This window comes from Grampus griseus (assembly GCF_964374135.1).
Source record: "Grampus griseus genome assembly, chromosome: 12".
Classification (NCBI taxonomy): domain Eukaryota; kingdom Metazoa; phylum Chordata; class Mammalia; order Artiodactyla; family Delphinidae; genus Grampus; species Grampus griseus.
In genome coordinates this window covers 15,957,324-15,977,271 of record NC_139006.1, presented here as the reverse complement: position 1 = coordinate 15,977,271, position 19,948 = coordinate 15,957,324, and the positions used below count along the sequence as shown (strand labels likewise).

General features: G+C 39.6%; 1 protein-coding gene across 4 annotated transcripts in view; it reads left to right on the top strand.

Annotated features, from left to right (window-relative positions):
- Positions 1–19,948, top strand: part of MAPKAPK5 (MAPK activated protein kinase 5) — a 39,540-nt gene that overhangs the window by 9,130 nt on the left and 10,462 nt on the right. For 2 of the 4 annotated variants that reach the window (XM_082667599.1, XM_082667597.1), the window contains exons 2-9: positions 1,843–1,916; positions 2,402–2,477; positions 3,272–3,369; positions 4,815–4,923; positions 6,357–6,446; positions 7,198–7,293; positions 16,064–16,144; positions 18,618–18,805. In XM_082667599.1, coding sequence (XP_082523725.1) covers positions 1,843–1,916; positions 2,402–2,477; positions 3,272–3,369; positions 4,815–4,923; positions 6,357–6,446; positions 7,198–7,293; positions 16,064–16,144; positions 18,618–18,805 — 812 coding nt within the window. Of the gene's footprint in view, positions 1–1,842; positions 1,917–2,401; positions 2,478–3,271; positions 3,370–4,814; positions 4,928–6,356; positions 6,447–7,197; positions 7,294–16,063; positions 16,145–18,617; positions 18,806–19,948 lie in introns of all 4 variants that reach the window. The other 2 variants (XM_082667598.1, XM_082667600.1) reach the window with 2 other exon arrangements.

Genomic DNA, 19,948 nt, shown 5'->3' with positions numbered 1-19,948 from the left:
TGTAGAGAGATCTGGTAGTGCTTCTCTTACCTTCTGCAAAGCCAAGTGTCAAAACTTCAGTCAGAGCCTCTATAATTTGAACTTTCTTGGCTGTCCATTAGGTAGAGTACCATCTTAATAAGCACCAGTGCAGTGAAGAATTTGGTCTAATATTATTTTTACATCCCAGGAACTGGACATATGAATAGTCCTTTGATCTGACTGTAACAAATAATTCCGTAGAATGAATCTGTCTTTTCCATTGAGTCTCCAGTGAGTGTATGTCTTCATTAGAGGCCTGGCAAATTTTACTCTACCATGAAGCATAGACTATGCTCCAATTCTTTCTTTCCCAATTCTTTCTTCCTCTCTGTCTTCTCAAATACTTCTGAATCCGGCAGGATAGGCAGTGGAAACATGAAGGAGGTAGACAGGTTAAATGGGTAGGTTTGAATTCTGTTTAGGAGATGGTGAGTAGAGACCTGGGACCTCCCTAATTGGGCAGGATTCATTCCTAATCCTCATGCAGGGGCCTGGGCAGTTACCCCTGATAGCTGGGGATGATGCCAAAGATGAATGATGCTGGGGAAGAGGCCAAAGCCATAGTTTCTAGTCTTATCAGTGCCTGTAACTCACTGTGTGACTTTGACAAGCTCCTTAACCCTGATATACAGTTTTTCAGAAGAAAGTTTGTGTAATGATTTTGCTAGTCCCTTGCAAATCAATGTCCTTCCATCACCTGGTTTTAGTCCACCTTTCTAGTCATTCATTCCATAGTTATTGAGCATTTACTATATGATGGGAACCTTTATCAAGAACTGGCAGCAGGAAGGTGTGGAGATGAAGGCTATTCTAAACTTGTTTTATACACTTACATATTCATTGGACAGAAGCTGTTTTCATCTCTGAACTTATCCTGGTGTCTGGCACTTACTAACTGCTCATTGAGTTTGTGTTACATGGACAAATATTCTGTTCCTCTACCTGGGAATCAAGATTCTGTTGCTAATTATAATCTATCAGATTTTCATTGCAACAAAACAATTTGATAGTCTCATGAGTTTTGGCCTAATTTCTCCAGGTCTGTAGTCGGTTTTCTGTTCTACTAGTGGAACCCTGAAAAATGAATTTTAGCCTACCACAGTTTAAGTGTATGGCTTTCTTGCCTAAAAACATATGGCAACAGAAGCTCAATATTTAGTGACTACACAGTAATTCAATAAAAACTTTAATTAAACTGTAGAGGCTGTATCTGGAACTATTGAAAGCTATTGGAATCTATTAAAACTGTGAAGAATATAGTTATACAGTGAATGTGACAATATCTTTGTACTCAAAATAGCACTTGAAAACTAGATAAATGTACTACAATATTTATTACTATTTTATTTGAACTTTTAAGTTTTAATTTATTCAGTTATTCCAATTTGATCAACTTGTTCAAGGATATAGACCTCTATATCATAGCAGCATATATCAGACCAGTCTTTCTAGAATCTCAGAAAATATACTTGACCATTTGGCAAATAAGTACTTAGTAGTGAAACATTTTGAAAGAATATCTTCTTCCCACACTCAAGAAAAAAAAAAAACCACGAGTATTTACTCACATGGACCTTGCAGATGAGCTGAAGAATTTCTTTTTATCCTAAAGTTTGCCTTCTCTTGTTGGAAAGCAATGCCTAGCATAGTCCTGTAGGCGAAATGTGTAATTATAAAGCCCTACACAAAGCTCTACTTATCAGCTTCTTTCAGAAGCTGAGATGTTGAGCATTAAGGTTTTCTGTTGTCCCACCTCTGCTTAACTATTCAGCTTTTTAACTGGAGAATCATTCTCTGCCTCCTCCATTTTTATTTTAATAGGAAACCTCCATTTTAGAGGAATACAATATCAATTGGACTCAGAAGCTGGGAGCTGGAATTAGTGGTCCAGTTAGGTAAGAGACCCATGTGCAAACTATGACACAATTGTTCTCAAGAGGACCTGTTCGAAATACATCTTAAGTTAGAAGCATTAGGTTTGCCAGATTTGTGAAACAGCCTTAATTTAACAAGCAGAGGTATTTATGATAGGCTTTTTCTCATCCATTTAGAAATATATTTAAGTGACGAAGTCACATGATCTGTAACAGAATCATTTAAGATGTTGATACCATGGAGCCACTGTATGAGTCACTTGTAGCCAGCAGAGGCCATTTTGTCTTTCTTGGCCAGCATCAAGTTGATTTCACATGTCTAAGGCCTGTGAAGGGTGGGCGAGATGCCTTTCTGCCTTTCCATCTGCTAGACCTGGGGGCAAGTTTGTTCTGATGTGCCTGGATATATTTTTGATTAGAAGCACAGTTCTCAAAGAACAGCTTGCTAAATTAGTTTTCACTGTAACTTAGATAATTTCTGATTGAACTTTTTTCTCCAAATCTAGAGTCTGTGTGAAGAAATCTACCCAAGAACGGTTTGCACTGAAAATTCTTTTTGATCGTCCAAAAGCTAGAAATGAGGTATGGTCCTTTATTGCCTTGATTTGCCTAAATATTTGAAGTGCCTAAGAATTATTCTCTTTACAAGTAAGGCAGCTTCATGGAGAGAATACAGAGATTCACAAAGCATTTTATGTTCATACTTACTCTCTTTATATTCATACTTTTTGCTATTCCATGTTATCATTATAAAGCAGTTCTTCATCCATCAATACCAAAAGCTGTTAGTGAAGTCTTGCTTCCTTTCAAACCACCTTTTGTTCTTTTTCAATTAATGCGATTCTTATACCCCAAAATACTCAGGTTTACTTCAGCTTTTGCTTATTGGAAAAGGTCTTTAAAGAGTGGAGATAAAATAGTATGAGGAAGGTTCTAGTGAATAGTGTATTGAAAAGATGTTGCAGGAGAACTCTGAGGATGTATTTCTAGTTTTTAATAATAGGCATTTGTTTAAAATTATTTGGATGTGGTGATGACATGTTAATAATATGCAATGAAGGACTTATTCTTTTGCTTAGAGATATATGAATAATTTCTGAAATAAGATGTATTATTTACCAAATTTTTCATTTGCTAATAGATAGGACAGTAGAAGTAAATAAACCTGTTGGCGAGGTTTTTTTTCATGGAAAGAGCATTAAGGAGGTAATCTCTGTATGAAAACACTTTTTTTTTTACATCATTCCAGGTGATAAGGTTTTTTACTGTAATAGGCTCATCCACGGGCCTAGTGTGGTCAGTTTTGGGGGGAAAGTTTGGAGAGAAAATGTTGGCATCCCCTATGTACAGAAACATTTCCTCTGTTCTTCTTTAAGGTACGTCTGCACATGATGTGTGCCACACACCCAAATATAGTTCAAATCATTGAAGTGTTTGCTAACAGTGTACAGTTTCCTCATGAGTCCAGCCCCAGGTAAGACTACACAGGGTCATTATCACATGACCACCTCTCCATATGTAAGCCAAGGTGTAGTGGGGTCTTCTTTTCTTTTGTGCCCTCTTTCTCTCCCTTCCCTTCCCTCCCTCCCTGCCTGCCTCCCTCCCTTCCTCTTTCTTTTTCTTCTCTCCTTTACTTTTTAATTTGGAAATTTTCAAACATTTGTAAGAGAATCATGTAATGAATCCTTAAGTACCCATCACCCAGCCTCAACAGTTATCAACTCATTGCCAGCCGTGCTTCATCTATACCCTACCCACTCTCCTGGCCCCCCCTGAGTAATGTGGAATTAAAACAGATTCTATTTCAAATTAGCAAAAGGAGACCAAATATTATACTAGGCAATGTCTTAGAAGTTGATATGGCAAAAAGCCCTTATTGCTGAATCTGACATTCCTTTTAAAGGAAGAAATCAACATCATTCTTTTAGCCTCCAAATGTTTGGCAAGCTCATTGGGTGTCATTCTAAATCTTTTCCAGGGAATTCAAAGTTAAATAAGGTATGGTTTCCATTGAAGGGACTGAGATGTAAACCTATTATTCTAGCAGTGTGATAGGTACCAAGGAGAGGCATGCATAAAGTATTTTGAGCTTACAAAGGAGGAGAGCTGCCCTCTGTAGGCTAGGGAGGCGAGGTGTCTCAGAGCAGTTACGTGGGGGCGAGGACTTGAAGGGGGTGAGTAGGAGTTTTCCAGATGGAAAAAGATGGAATTTGTAAAGAAGAATGGGAAATCAAATGATTATTTCTTAAAATTGTGCTCTGTTGGTGAAAGCATTTGGATGGAAGCTGGAAGCATTTATATCAAAGAGTGGTAACCAAAATTCGGAATTTTTTTTTCACAACATGAGAATTTTTGCTTTTATTTAGTAGCTGTGTAACCCTATCTGGCTATCTTGCTGGGCATGCTGTGGGTCATATGGAAAACTAGTGGAGTGGGGGCAGGGAGTAGAGAGGGGGAGACACACACACACACACACACACACACACACACACACAGGGAGTAGAGAGGGGGAGACACACACACACACACACGAGAGTGAATAACCAAGACAGCCCAACTGAATGACTTGATATTCATGTCCTATACAAAGTCGTATTCTGTTTTCGATACACTTTCAGTGTAGCTTCCATAAAATGTATATACAAGTTAAGTACAGAATCTTCAAAAGGATCATTGTCTTCAAAACTAATTCTTCTGCTTTCTTTTAGCTTCTTAGAAACCTTTAGGTCAGGGATAGTCCTCATTCATAGTGTCCAGCTGGTAGTGACAAGGGATCCAACTCAAAGGGGCTTGGTAGGACTAGATTTAGGAAGTAGTAACACTTTGTAGATGAGGTATCTAGGTTAGCTACTTGATGTTTCAGTTTTGTTTTGTTTTGCTTTGTTTTTTAACTTAACAAAATCAAATGCTTTCAAACAGGGCTCGACTCTTAATTGTAATGGAGATGATGGAAGGGGGAGAGCTATTTCACAGAATCAGCCAGCACCGGCACTTTACAGAGAAGCAAGCCAGCCAAGTAACAAAGCAGGCAAGTTAACCCCGGGTACCAATCAAACTGCCAACGGTGTTGGTTAACAAGCACAATTTCATTGGGGGGAATAAAAGAAAGCTTGAAGAAAAGCTCTATTTGATCTCTCATTGCCTGCTTTGTTATGTAATTAGAAAAGATGCCTTGACAGGAGGAATGTGACCCCCTTTTATGCTTTGGTGGGGGGAACCTGTATTCTTAAGTGGTTTTCAATTGTTTGCCTATGATAAGATTTAAATAAACTCTGGAAGGAAGGTAATCTTAACTCCTTTTTAGATTGTAGATAATCTTTAGACGTATAGCTTCCAAGCACTGTTATTGGACTTTGAGATAAAATGCTAGTGATACTACCTGAAAGACTGTATGGTGTAAAAATATGTTCTAAGGCAATTACATATAAGATACTTTATGCTTATGAGTCACCTTTCTCTCATCAGATTTTAATAGTAGTCTAAGGTCTTTGTAATTCTGGGTTATTCCTGGTTTTATGTTCTCTCTATTTTGACATCACATTTTATTGCTAGAGGAATGATGTACGTCACAAACAATACTAGGAATCCAACTGGAAATAACCTCATGAGGAGATGAAAAAGCTAAACCCTCAAGGTTTCTCTTCAGGCCAAGCAAGCAAAGCAGAGAGAAGCAGGATACGTAGCCCAACTGGTTCTTAATGAAAAAATTCTTCCAAATTTTCTGTGAGCCTCAAGCATTTTTTGATGCCTCCTTTCTGGTAGGGAGGAACTGATATTTGGAATGCCAAGGCAATTCCATACAGAGTGTTAAAGAACAGATAAAATCTGTTCTATTTGATTTTAAAAATTATAGCTTGTATTTTTCAAATATTAGGCCTAAAGGATGAGCTCTGATAATCTTCTGTAAAACCAAACTCCTTTAAATCCACCTAAACAGGCAACATTTTCAACCAGTGGGACGGGCAGATTAGAACATCAGGTGGAAAAATCCATTCAGCTGCTTTCTGTTGTTCTTGAAAGCAGAACTTCAAGTTGGGCTCCCTGAAGAGTGCAGGTTTCCTTTGAGTCAGGCGTTAGTGCCACTGCCCTGCTGGGGGAAGCCAGGCCCTCTGAAGACTGCCTGGCCCAGTGTTTGCTTTGCAGTACTTGTCACATCTCAGATTAATGGAAGTGCAAGTATTTCATTTTTCCCATTTCATACAGGATTTAACCATCAGTTGATTATGACAAAGAATTGTTTTACTGTTGTATTTTTTCTTTTTGTTGAACAAAATACAGCTTAATTCATTTCTATTTCTTGATATCTGAAATCTTACTTAATTTCTGCTTTAAAATTGAAAACTGACCACAGTCTTAATTGACTTAGTAAGGATCATTTTTTAACATCCTGAGTTCTCTAAACCAGGGGAATTAAAGAGCTATCTTTTCTAAGATATGGTTGCTCCATTATGTCCTTTCCAGATAGCTTTGGCTCTACAGCACTGTCACTTGTTAAACATCGCACACAGAGACCTCAAGCCTGAAAATCTGCTCTTCAAGGATAACTCTTTGGTGAGATGACTTGCCCTTCTGTATTTTAGTGCTGCTACTCTCAGTATAGTTCAGGAACAGTGTGTAGGTGTGTATATGTTTGGAGTGCTCTGAATCCATGGTGAAGAGGCTTTAGGCCAAAGCGCTGCAAGCAGCTTACTTTTCCCATATCTGTTTCCTTGCTAGAGGCTCAGAGAAATTGTACCATACCCCTGGCATCGATCATTTTGGATGACACTGATGTGTGTTTGTACATAAGGACTTTAGATTTTGGATATTATTTGGAAGGACTTTGGGAAGGGGCAGGAATCTATATGCTGTTATATGTTACCTTGGAACTTAGTGGTTGTGTTCAGTGTTAACCCTCATAAGGTGTGTTTTCCTCTCCAGCCCCAATCCATGCCCCATGCACTGTGTCCCACCAGATAACTTACTCTGGCTATCATGAAGCTGATGTTGAGGGTGAAGCAGCACCCTAGATTGATGAGAGATAATGGGCCAATAGAGTCAGGAAGCATCTTGATTTTAGTGCTGCCTTTACAAGTTATAAAACAGGGATAATTGTGAGTGGGTAGAAATTCCTTACTTCTGTATTACTAAGAACAGTTTCTAAATATGAATCATTGTCTCCAGAGCTGAGGACATGCTACTCATAGGTTCAGGTCTCAGCTAGAAACTCCTGAGAGCTTAAGGTAACATGTCTTGCACCTGCATTTTCCTTTAACGTTTTCCGAGAACTCTGGAGCAGTGACTCCCATTTGTTTTATTTCAGGATGCCCCAGTGAAGTTGTGTGACTTTGGATTTGCCAAAATTGACCAAGGTGACTTGATGACACCTCAGTTCACCCCATATTATGTAGCACCTCAGGTAAGCATGTGCTGTTTCTTCCGTAGGATGTGTCACCAAGCTGCCTGTAGACTCACGTTTCTTCCATTCCACAGCATGAGTGGGTATATATTACAAATGGAAGGAGGACTCAGCTTCACAAACCTATAGGCTGCTTAATTTGGTGCAGGCATTTTATTCTTTTAAAAGCAGCCTTATTGAGGTATGATTAATATACAATAAAATACTTCTACATTAAGTGTAGTTTGATGAGTTTTGACAAATGGATACTCCTGCGTGAACATCACCAAAGTCAAAATACAAAACATTTCCGTCACTTCAAAAACTGTCTTGTGTGCCTTTGCAGTCATTCTGCTCCCAACTTAATCCCCTTAATTAAAACCACTGATCTACTTTGTCATTATTGGTTAGTTTTGCCTGTTGTAGAATTTCATAAAAATGGAATTTTGTACCTTTTGTGTTTCACTTCTTTGGCTCAGCATGTTTTTCAGATCCATCCATGTTTCTGTGTGTATCAGTAATTAGTTCCTTTTTATTGCTAAGTAGTATTCCATCATATGACCAAGCCACATTTGTTTATGCATTCACTGACTGATGGCCATTTGGGGTTGTTTCCTATTTTTCACCATTAGGAATAAAGTTGCTAGGAACATTCATTTACGAGTTTTGGGGGACATACCCCTACCTTTAGGTAAAATCTTTTTCCAAAATGGTTGTATGCACCACTAATGTAATGTAAATGTTCCAGTTTCTTCACATTCTTATCACCAGCTTATGTTTGTTAGTGTTTATAATCTTGGTCATTCTGGTAGGTATGTTCGTGTTATTTCGTTATGGATTTAATTATAGCATTTTCCTGATGGCTACTGTTGTTGAATATTTTTTCATGTGTCTACTGGCTGTTCTATTGTGAAATATGGGTACAACATTCTGTTGTGTAGTATGGGTACAAATCTTTTGCCCTTTTTGTGTTGTTTAATAAATGAGATATAAGAATTTTTTAAATTATATTCTGGATACAAGTTCTTTGTCATATATATGTATTAATATTTTACTGCTGCTGTAACAAATTGCCACAAACTTAGTAACTTAAAACAGCACACATTTATTACCTTACAGTTTTGGAGGTCAGAAGTCTGAAATGGTTCAGGATGTCAGCAGGACTGTGTTCCTTTTGGAGGCTCTAGGGGAGAATCCATTCCCTTGCCTTTTCAGCTTCTGAGGCTACCTGCATTCTTTGGCTTGTGGCCTCTTTTTTTTTTTTTTTTTTTTTTGCGGTACGCAGGCCTCTCACTGCTGTGGCCTCTCCCATTGCGGAGCACAGGCTCCGGACGCGCAGGCTCAGCGGTCATGGCTCACGGGCCCAGCTGCTCCGCAGCACGTGGCATTCCCCCAGACCGGGGCATGAACCCGTGTCCCCTGCATTGGCAGGCGGACTCTCAACCACTGCGCCACCAGGGAAGCCCTGATTTGTGGCCTCTTCCTCCATTTTCAAAGACAGCAATGTAGGTAGCATCTTCCAGTGTCTCTGACTCTGACTGAGGATAATTGGTCAGATTATCCTGGGTAATCCAGGATAATCCCCCATCTCAAGATCCTTAATTTAATCAAATCTTAGAAGTCCCTTTTGCTATGTAAGGTAACATATTCATAGATTCCAGGGATTAGGACAGGACTTCTTTGGGAGGCCATTATCCTGCCTACAACATATGTATTATGAATATTTCTCTCAGTCTGTGGCTTGCATTTCAGTTTTCTTTTTTTTTTTTTTGGCCATGCCACATGGCATGTGGGATCTTAGTTCCCTGATCAGGGGTCGAACCCATGCCCCCTGCATTGGAAGCACAGAGTCTTAGCCACTGGACCGCCAGGGAAGTCCCCATCAGTTTCCTTAATGATCTTTTGAATAGTAGAAGTTTTAAATATTGATCAAGTCCAATTCACCAATTCTTTTTTTCAATGGTTAGTGCTGTTTGTTCCTAAGAAGTCTTTCCATATCCATGGAGATGAAGATTTTCTCATGTTTTCTTATTAAAGGTTATAGTTTTAGCTTTTACATTTTAGACTGTGATCCATTTGAGGTGTGTGTGTGTGTGTGTGTGTGTGTGTGTGTGTGTGTGTGTGTGTGTGTGTGTGTGTGTGTGTGTGTAAAGGGTCAAGCTTCTTTTTTTCCCTTATGGATGTCGTTGTTTCCATATCACTTGTTGAAAAGACTATCCTTGCCTCATTGAATTACCTTACAGTTTTGTCGAATTGAATTATTTTGCAGTTTTGTCGAAAATCAATTGACCATATATGTGTTGGTCTATTCTAGGCTCTATTCTGTTTATTTGATACATACGTCTATATATCATCTGGATCACTGTAGCTTTATATTAAGTCTTGACCTATATTAAGTCTTGACCTCAGATAGTGTAATAAGTCCTTCAAATGTATTCTTTTTCAAAATTGTTTTCACTATTCTGGATCCTTTGCATTTCTCTGTAAATTTTAGAATTCAATTCTCTATGACAGAAAAGCCTCCTGGGATTTGATTTGAATTGTATTTAATCTATAGATGAATTTGGAGAGAATTGACATCTTAACAATATAAAGTCTTCTATTTAATGAACGTGGTATATATATATATATTTTTTTCTGTATGTGGGCCTCTCACTGTTGTGGCCTCTCCCGTTGCGGAGCACAGGCTCCGGACGTGCAGGCTCAGCGGCCATGTCTCATGGGCCCAGCCGCTCCGCGGCATGTGGGATCCTCTCAGACCGGGGCACGAACCCGTGTCCCCTGCATCGGCAGGCGGACTCTCAACCACTGTGCCACCAGGGAAGCCCAAACAGTATATCTTTCCATTTATTTAGGTCTTTCATTTTTCTCAGAAACATTTATATTTCTTAGTGTATAGGTTTTATACCTATTTTCTTAAATTTTTTCCTATATTTTATGTTTATGGAAATTATTGGAAATGATATTTTTAAAAATTTCATTTTCCAATTGTTTGTTTATAGTTTGTAGAGAAATAAATGATTTTTGATCCCTTGAATCCTGGGATCTTGCCTAAATCGCTTATTAATTCTAGTAGATTTTTTTAATAGATTTATTAAGATTTTCTACATACAGAGTCATGTCATCTGTGAATAAAGATAGTTTTACTTTGTTCTTTCCAGTATGTTTGCCTTTTATTTCTTTTCCTTCCCTTATTGTGTTGGCTAGAACTACCAGTTGAATATAAGTGATGAGAGCAGACATCCTTGCCTTGTTCCTGACCTTACAGAAAAAATGTTCAGTCTTTCACCATTAAGTATGATATTAACTGTTATGTTTTTTGTAGATGTCCTTTATCAGGTTGAGGAAGTTTCCTTCTGTTCCTAGTTTACTGAAAGGGAATGTGTTAAATTTTACCCAATGCTTTTTCTGCATCTATTGAACTGATGATATATTTTTTCTTCATTTTGTTAATATGATGAATTAATTGATTTTCAGGCATTATACCAATCTTACATTCCTAAGATAAAACTCAGTCATGATGATTGATTTGTTTTGCTAATATTTTGTTAAGGATTTTGTGTTTTTTAACAAAAGGGATATTGGTCCATAATCCTTTCTCATAATGTCTTTGCCTTGTTTCAAGGTATCAGGGTAATAATGCTGACATCATACTATTAGTTGGGAAATGTGTCTTCCTCCTTTATTTTCTGAAACAGTTTGTGTAAGATTGGTATTTTGGAGTTTTCATTGTGGATTTTTAATGATGTAATCAATTTAAAAATAGGTATAGGTCTATTGAATTTTTATATTTCTTCTTGAGCCAGTTTTAGTAATTTGTGTCTTTAAGAAATTTGACTGTTTTTTAATTTATTGGCATAAAATTATGATAATCCCTTATTAACCTTTTAAATCTTTGTAGGATCTGTAGAGATGGAGGTGGAAGTCTAGAAGTTGGCTTGCTGCTTCTGCAGTTAGTCCTTTAGTATGGGAGTAGGGAATTGAGTCAGTCTACTTAGGAGTTGAGCTTAGTGTGAGCTCTGTTGTTGCTATTGTTATTTTTACTGTGTCACTGGCTTGAGATTCCTCTCTTGTTACCTTGTGCTTAGGGTGGGGTTTGGGGTGCCACAGGTTTGTGTGTTTTTTTGTGTTTCTTCTCCATCTTTATCTTTGGCATTGGCTGTGTGCCTCTGCCTCAGAGGGGCTTTTGCTTCACAGTCTTTTTCTGCCACTAACAGTGGACTGCTGTTACTTATTACTTGGTGCTTGCTAGCCTGATGGAGGGTGATGGCAACGATGGGTGGAGAGGTATCTCTTTTCTGAACCAGCCTCAGTCTTGGTCAGGTCCTGTTTTCTTGGTTCTTACCATGGTTCGTTTATCCACTCATCTATTGATGGACATATACATATATATATAGCTGGTGCTTATTCTTTCCGAGATTTGTTTTATATAAGCCTTCTTTAAAAAAATTTTTTTATTGAGATGTAATTGATACATGATAAACTATACATATTTAACTTGCACAACTTATAAGTTTTGACATATACACACACTCATTAAACCATCACCACAGTCAAGGTAGTGAACATATTTGTCACCCCCCAAAATTGTACTGTGCCCCTTGAAATCCTTCCCTGCCTCTCTATTTTTCCCTTCATTGCCAGGCAGCAGTTGATCTGCTTTCTGTCATTATAGATTAGTTTGCATTTTCTGTAGATTTATATATAAAGTAGCACATCGTATGGTATTTTCTTTTGGGGGGGGTTTCTTTCACTCAGCAAAATTACATTTAAGATTTATCCATGTTATTGCATGTATCAATAGTTCTTTCGTTTTTACTGCTGGGAAGTATTCCACTATGTGGATATACCATGGTTCGTTTATCCACTCATCTATTGATGGACATCTGGGTTGTTTTCAGTTTTTGGCTGTTAAAAATAAACGTGTTACAAACATTTTTGCACAGGTTTTTGGATGGACATTTATTTCCTTTTCTCTTTGGTAAATACCTAGAGTGGAATGGCTAGATCATGTGGTAGATGTATTTAACTTACTTAGAAACTGCCAAGTTGTTTTCCAAAGTGGTGTTCAATTTTACATTCCCATCAGCAGTGTATGAAAGTTTCAGGTCCTCCACATTCCTACTAGCATTTGGTATGGACAGTCTTTTTATTTTTTATTTATTTATGTATTTTAATTTTTTTTAATATTTATTTGGTTGCGCTGGGTCTTAGTTGCAGCAGGTAGGGTTCTTAGTTGTGGCTCACGGGCTCCTTAGTTGAGGCTCGCCAGCTTCTTAGTTGTGACACGTGGGTTCCTTAGTTGAGGCAGGCAGGCTCCTTAGTTGTGGCTCGAGGGCTCCTTAGTTGCAGCTTGCTGGCTCTTTAGTTGCAGCACATGGGCTCCTTAGTTGCAGCATTCATGTGGGATCTAGTTCCCTAACCAGGAATCAAACCCGGGCCCCCTGCATTGGGAGCATGGAGCCTTAACCACTGTGCCACCAGGGAAGTCCCCTGGACAGTCTTTTTAGCCATTTTAGTGACTGTGTAGCAGTATTTCATTGTGGTTTCAATTTGCATTTCCCTAATAACTAATGATGTTGAGCATCCATGGTGCTTCTTTGCTGTCTGTATATTTTCTTTGGTGACGTATCGGATCAGATCTTTTCCCCATATTTTAAATTGGATTGTTTATTTTCTTATTGCTGAATTTTACAGTTTTTTAAATATATTTTGGATATAAGTCATTTATCAGATATATGCTTTGGAAAGATTTTCTTCCAGTCTGTGGCTTATCTTTCATTCTCTTAACAGTGTCTTTTTTTTTTCTTTTTTTAAAAATTGAAGCATAGTTGATTTACGGTGTTTCAGGTGTACAGCAAAGTGATTCAGTTACACACATGCACACACACACGTATATATACTTTTTCAGATTCTTTTCCATTATAGGTTATTTCAAGACATTGAATATAGTTCCCTGTGCTATACAATAGGTCCTTGTTGTTTATCTATTTTATATATAGTAGTGGGTATCTGTTAATCCCAAATTCCCAATTTATCTCTCCCCCACTTTCCTCTTTGATAACCATAAGTTAGTTTTCTAAGTCTGTGAGTCTGTTTCTCTTTTGTGAATGAGTTCATTTGTATCACTTTTTTAGATTCCACATATAAGTGATATCACATGATATTTGTCTTTCTCTGTCTGACTTCACTTAGTATGATAATCTCTAGGTCCATCCATGTTGCTGCAAATGGCATTACTTCATTCTTTTTTATGGCTGAGTAATATTCCAGTGTGTGTGTGTGTGTGTGTGTGTGTGTGTGTGTGTGTGTGTGTGTGTGTCTATCACATCGTCTTTATCCATTCCTCTATCGATGGACATTTAAGTTGTTTCCATGTCTTGCCTATTGTAAATAGTGCTACTGTGAACATTGGGTGGCATATATCTTTTCAAATTAGTGTTTTCATCTTTTCTGGATATACGCCCAGGAGTGGGATCACTGGATCATATGGTAACTCTATTTGTAGTTTTTTAAGGAGCCTACATACTATTTTCCATAGTGGCTGCACCAATTTACTTTCCCACCAACAGTGTAGGAGGGTTCCCTTTGCTCCACACCCTCTCCAGCATTTATTATTTGTAGATTTTTAAAAAATATTTATTTATTTGGTTGTGCTGGGTCTTAGTTGCAGCAGGTGGGATCCTTAGTTGTAGCTCACCAGCTCCTTAGTTGCAGCTTGCAGGCTCCTTAGTTGCAGCACTTGGGCTTTTTAGTTGCAGCAGGTGGGCTCCTTAGTTGTGGCATATGAACTCTTCGTTGCGGCATGCAAATGGGATCTAGTTCCCTGAGCAGAGATCAAACCTGGGCCCCCTGCATTGGGAGCGTGCAGTCTTAACCACGGTGCCACCAGGGAAGTCCCTATTTGTAGACTTTTTGAGGATGGCCATTCTGACTGGTGTGAGGTGGTAACAACATCTTCTGAAGAGCAAAAGATTTTAATTTTGGTGTGAAGGCCAATTTGTTAATTTTAAAAAAAAATTTTATGGACTCTGCTTTTGGTTTTCTATCCAAGAAATCTGTCTTAACTCAAGACCACAAAGATTTTATGCTACAAGTTTTATAATTTTAGGCTTTACATTTGGGTCTGTGATCCATTTTGAGTTAATTTTTGTATAATGTGTGAGGTATGGATCCAAGTTCATTTTTTAGCATTTGGATATCTAGTTGTTCCGGTACCATTTGTTGAAAAACTATCTTTTCTCTACTGCATTGCTTCTGCGCCTTTGTCAAAAATCAGTCGAATGTATATGTGTGGGTTTATTTTTGGATTTTCCACTCTGTTCCATTGATCTCTTTGTCTGTCTTTACACTAATACCATACTGTTTTGATTATTGACACTTTTTAATAATTTTTGAGATAAGGTAGTTTTAGCCCTCCAACTTTGTTCTTCTTTTTCATAGTTGTTTTGGCTATTCAAATTTCTTTGCATTTCCATATGAACTTTAGAATTGGCTGTTTACTTCTACAAAAAAGCATGCTGGGATTTTGACTAGGGTTGTTTTAAACGTATAGTTCAGTATGGGATCACTGACATCATAACAATATTGAGCCCTCTGACCCATAAGCCAGCTGTATTTTTGTCTTTGGTTTTGCTCAGCAATATTTGTATAGTTTTCATGTACAGGTCTTTCACATGTCTTTTTAGATTTATTCTTAATTTTTTTTTTTTTTTTTTGCGGTACGCGGGCCTCTCACTGTTGTGGCCTCTCCCGTTGCGGAGCACAGGCTCTGGACGCGCAGGCTCAGTGGCCATGGCTCACAGGCCCAGCCGCTCTGCGGCATGTGGGATCTTCCCAGACCGGGGCACAAACCCCTGTCCCCTGCATCGGCAGGCGGACTCTCAACCACTGCGCCACCAGGGAAGCCCAATTCTTAAATTTTTATGCTCTCATAAGTGGTATTTTCTTTTTCAGTTTTAATTAATTCACTTTATTATTCTTGTGTGAAAACACAAGCCTTGTGCAACACAAGATGGTCAATGAATTGCTTATAGGGAGCCTTGGTGAGCACAGTCCCCTTCGAGAGGTCAGGTGTAAGATAGCTGTAGGTCTTAGAGGTGGCATCGAAGGTGGCCTTGGTAAAGTTGCCCAACGAGCCTGTGCAGCCGCTGACCAAGGGGTAACAGTTTTCAGTGCCTGCTGTCAGCAGCAGCTTTGTGGCCACGAAGACCAAGACACTAGCAGTGGATCTGGGTGCAAGGATGAAGCATACCAGCAGAGAGCTGCAGTATCCTGTCACCTTCAAGGAACTGTATGGGGTTTGCCAATCTTGTGTTTCCAGGAGTCCCATTACCCATGACAGCGGAGTGGTTGGCCAGGAGGATGGCCCTGTGGATGGCAGTGGTTACCTCCTTGGAGCACTTAACACCCAGACCCATGTGACTATTACAGTCCCTCATGGCAACAAATACCTCGAACCTGAACTGCTGGCCAGCACCATTCTGCTTTCACTGCTTTCAAAGGCATAAGGGACTCCCCTAGGGAAAAGTAACCTCAGATCGAGAGGAAGAAGAGATAAATTCTCCTTCAGGGACTTAATCTTCATGTCCTTGACCTCGGCAAACACTGATAATAAATTGCTGATTCCAAGAAAGAAAAAAGTTTTTGAAAGTATTTATGTAGAGTTTTTTCAGTTGTTGATTGTTGACTGCCAGTGACTACCCTCTTCAGCCTTCCAGCAGTCTGTCTCAAGCTGCAGGTCGCTGGTGTGATTTTCAGTAAACTGTCCCCTTTGGTGTAACTCTGACAGGTACTGGAGGCACAGAGAAGGCATCAGAAGGAGAAATCTGGCATCATACCTACCTCGCCAACACCCTACACTTATAACAAGGTAGGAGAGGAGATACTAATCTTTACCCCTTGGGTGTAGCCCCTCTTCTCCTATGAGGTGTTTGTGGCCCTCTGGGAAGGTGGCAAATTCCATTCTTATCCCTTAATATTGCTGCCCAAGAGGCTGAAAGCAGCCACATATGCAGAAGAGTGGAATTCAAGTATTTGTCTGATGAAATAAGATTCATACCAGTTTAGGTTTTGCAGCAGGAACCAAAGGCTATGGTCACCTGGAGGTTATTTATTTGGCTAGCTGTACAGTCCACTGATCACATTTAAAGATATGTTTGTCTTGCTTTTTTGAGGTGGAGGCCATTTCAGAGAATATTATTTGTCCATTTATGGTGCCATTCTTTCTAACCCCATAAAATACCCAACTTAGAACAGTGTCTGGTACACATAGCAAGTGCTCCCAAATGTTACCTGGTACTTCACAGTTCTTAATCAGTAGCCTACACATCAAGCTTCTCTGTTCTAAAGTATGAGAGGTTTAGGGCCTCTTGAAACAGGTCCTAGAGGTCCTGGAGTCACTGAGTAGATCAGAAAAAAATGATGCTGCTTGGGGACTCCAGGTGATATAGATGGTAGAGAGGGAGCTGAGGATGGTAGAAAGGCAGGCCAGCTCTTCCCGGTCCCACACCTTTAGAGGGCCCCACATATTCCTAATGCATGTGCGTGCACACATGCAGGCATACATATTGAAGAACACACAGGCTTCTGTGGCACTCAGGACCCTCCACTTGCATTGGCACTGGCACTGGCACAGCATGACCAGAACGCTAAACAACTACTTTCATGATTAACACTGTTCAGTCCCCAAGTAAGAACTGCTCCACATCATCTTGATCTACTTGCAAAACTGTAGGCAGCTGTGCCCTTATATAGTGAAGGTTGGAAGTGAGGGCTGTGCTGATTATAGTCAGTCAGAAACTGCTTCCTGCTTCCCAATGCAGACAGGAATTGAGTGGTAGAAGCACTTAGCTAACAGAGATATTAATTTACTTGATACGGTCTTCTCGTCATGAATACAATGGATTCTTGTGTGATACATTATTTCCCAGTACTATTTTTTTCTCCTCTTCCTGTTCCATTTTGTGAATCTAGTGGTGTTTGTGAATTAGCATGGCATTCATAAAATTTACACTCCACAGATGAGTAGTATATTGAAATAAGTTCATATTACTTTTGAATGTGTATATATGTTGGTCTAGTTATAATCTTTATATTGGCAACTAAGTGAACACTGACTGCTACATTTACAAATAATTTTTTAAATAAAAATAATGTAAAAAGATGTAGTTAAAATTTCAAAAGTTAAATACATCAACGTTAATTAAAAAGAAAAAGAGGCAGTAGGCCAGGTGACTTGCTGTGACTCCACCACCATTCAGCTGTATGATGTTGGTTGGTGCACTTAGTTTCACTCTTGACAGATGACCTTAGAGATGACAAGATCTCTGTAGTATCAGTTTCCTCATGTGAACTATTTTTTAAGATTTCTCTCCACCTCTATAATTTTATAAGTATGTTCTACAGCATGGGTCATGTCATCTATAAATGTCTACTAGTATGATGCCAAGACATGGCTGAGAGTACCTGAGACACCTCATTTTCCAGGCTTCACTCAGAGCAGCGCACAGCTGTGGTGTGAGGAGCGTGTGGCCACAGTGGCAGGTTCCCTGGGCTGCCTTTCTCAGGTGGACACTGCTTTTGTCCTGCAATTCAGGAGGACAAGCCTCTGTGTTGAAGCCTCTGAGGACCCAGTTTCCGAGGCAGGTAGAGCTACGTTTAATTAAAATAGGAGTCCTTTATTAATAAGCATGCTGTGACTACAGGCCATGAAATCACCTTAATATCTACAGACATGGTAGTTGGTGGCAGTTTTGTTTCGTTCAGAATATCTTCCCCAAGAATGGTCTTGCAAATGGGCACAGTGAGTCCTTCATGGCCAAAGGATTGCTTTTAGCCTCCTGTTTTTCCCTGCAGTGCCTATCCCTAATCTTTGTCAGACTGCTTTGGGCCTTTATAAAATGACTTGTGCTGTTTTAGAGTTAGCCCACCTGTGTCCTAGCTACTTTGTTCCTGCACCCTCAGCCCTGCCCAGGTGGACAGAGTAAATGTTTCACAACCAGCTGGCTTATATCTACCACTTTTCTGGCTGGGGACAAAGTATCCTACATCTGTACCCAATAATCAGGTAGCAGCTTGGGCCTAAGCAGTGAGAATAAGTGACTGTTTTACCCCAGACTGGCCTTGTATATATGGTGTGCACATGTGTAGTGTTGGTAGCACGTAACAAATAAGGAGAGAATGGTTAATTCTCTTAAGACTTCCTGAAGCTTTTACAGTCTCTGTGAAGTGATTCTCGGAGATATCAGCCTGTGTATATCAGGGGCTGTTTCTGGGTCAGTCCTAGGGACTTTATTTTAGAGCTGTGCCTCTGCTGTGAGTGACCATGTTCTTTTTGCTTTCAGAGCTGTGACTTGTGGTCCCTAGGGGTGATTATCTACGTGATGTTGTGCGGATACCCTCCTTTTTACTCCAGACACCACAGCCGGACTATCCCAAAGGATATGCGGAGAAAGATCATGACAGGCAGTTTTGAGTTCCCAGAGGAAGAGTGGAGCCAGATCTCAGAGATGGCCAAAGATGTTGTGAGGAAGTGAGTCCCCAGGCCACTGCGGGGGGAGGCCAGGGAGGCCTTAAAAGTGGTGGAACACAAAGGAATGTTGGGTAAAGGAAAGTCATTTGTTTCCCAGGCATGCTCCTTCTCATTTTAGCATCACAGAAAATTTTCCCTGGAGCCTGAGATGAGAGTTCTCAGTGTCCACACCTTGGTGAAATTGGAGCTTTGCTCCCTCCTGTTGCACTCCTAGAATTTGTCCTTAGGGTTGAATCCAGGTCCCTTGGTAGCCATTGTATCTGTGAGCATTAATTTAGGACCTTAAATGGTAACCCCCCTGGTGTACCCTTCCTGCACCGAGGTTGGTCATTTGGGACAGACATGATTCCAGGAACTGAACTGGGGTGCTAAAATGACCATGATGCTTTTGGCTTTTCATTCCTTAGCTGCTGTGGGAGTGTGTGATTGGTTGTGCAGGGCCTGGACCCCACCTCCTGCCCTTCCTACTGCTAGTTGGTTGCTCTGGTGTATATTAAGATGGAAAGATTTAGAAGAATTAGGGGTAGTGAATGGATGATGGAGACTTGACATTCAGAATCCTTTGGAGAAATTAGCTAGAGCACTAAGAAAGAAGTCAGACCTAAATATGAGGTGTCTTTGCTTTTTCTACCCACCTGTGTCAGAGGCTTAGCGGACTGGAACTTGGACGCTGTTCTGGTATCCTACTGCTTGTTCTTCACTGAGTAACTTTTCCTCTTTTGGTTTCAGTTTCTTCATCTGTAATGCGATAAAGATAAGCATTAAAAGGGCAGTACCTGGGAACTCTCTCCTAACAGTACAGCTGTTTCTGTATGGAGATTACTCTCTTTCAGAAGTGAGCTTGTTCTGTTGGTTAGGTGTTTATGTATTCAAAAAGGGACTAGTTTCTAAAATATACAGGTGAAAGTTTTTTAGGAGGGTGGAGGCAATGTTTAAATCATCATTTGTCTTCCTATGCTCTTTCCCTGCTGTATTCTCAGTTACTTAACCAAAATATCAGTATCCTCTAATTGGTTCTTTGCAGTTCTGTAGAATATATTTCCTCTCCCTAGAGCAACATTGATTATCTTCTTTCAGCATTGAGATTCTTTTCTAAACAATCCTTTCTTTAGAATCTGAAGCTGTTTGTTCACAATGATCCAA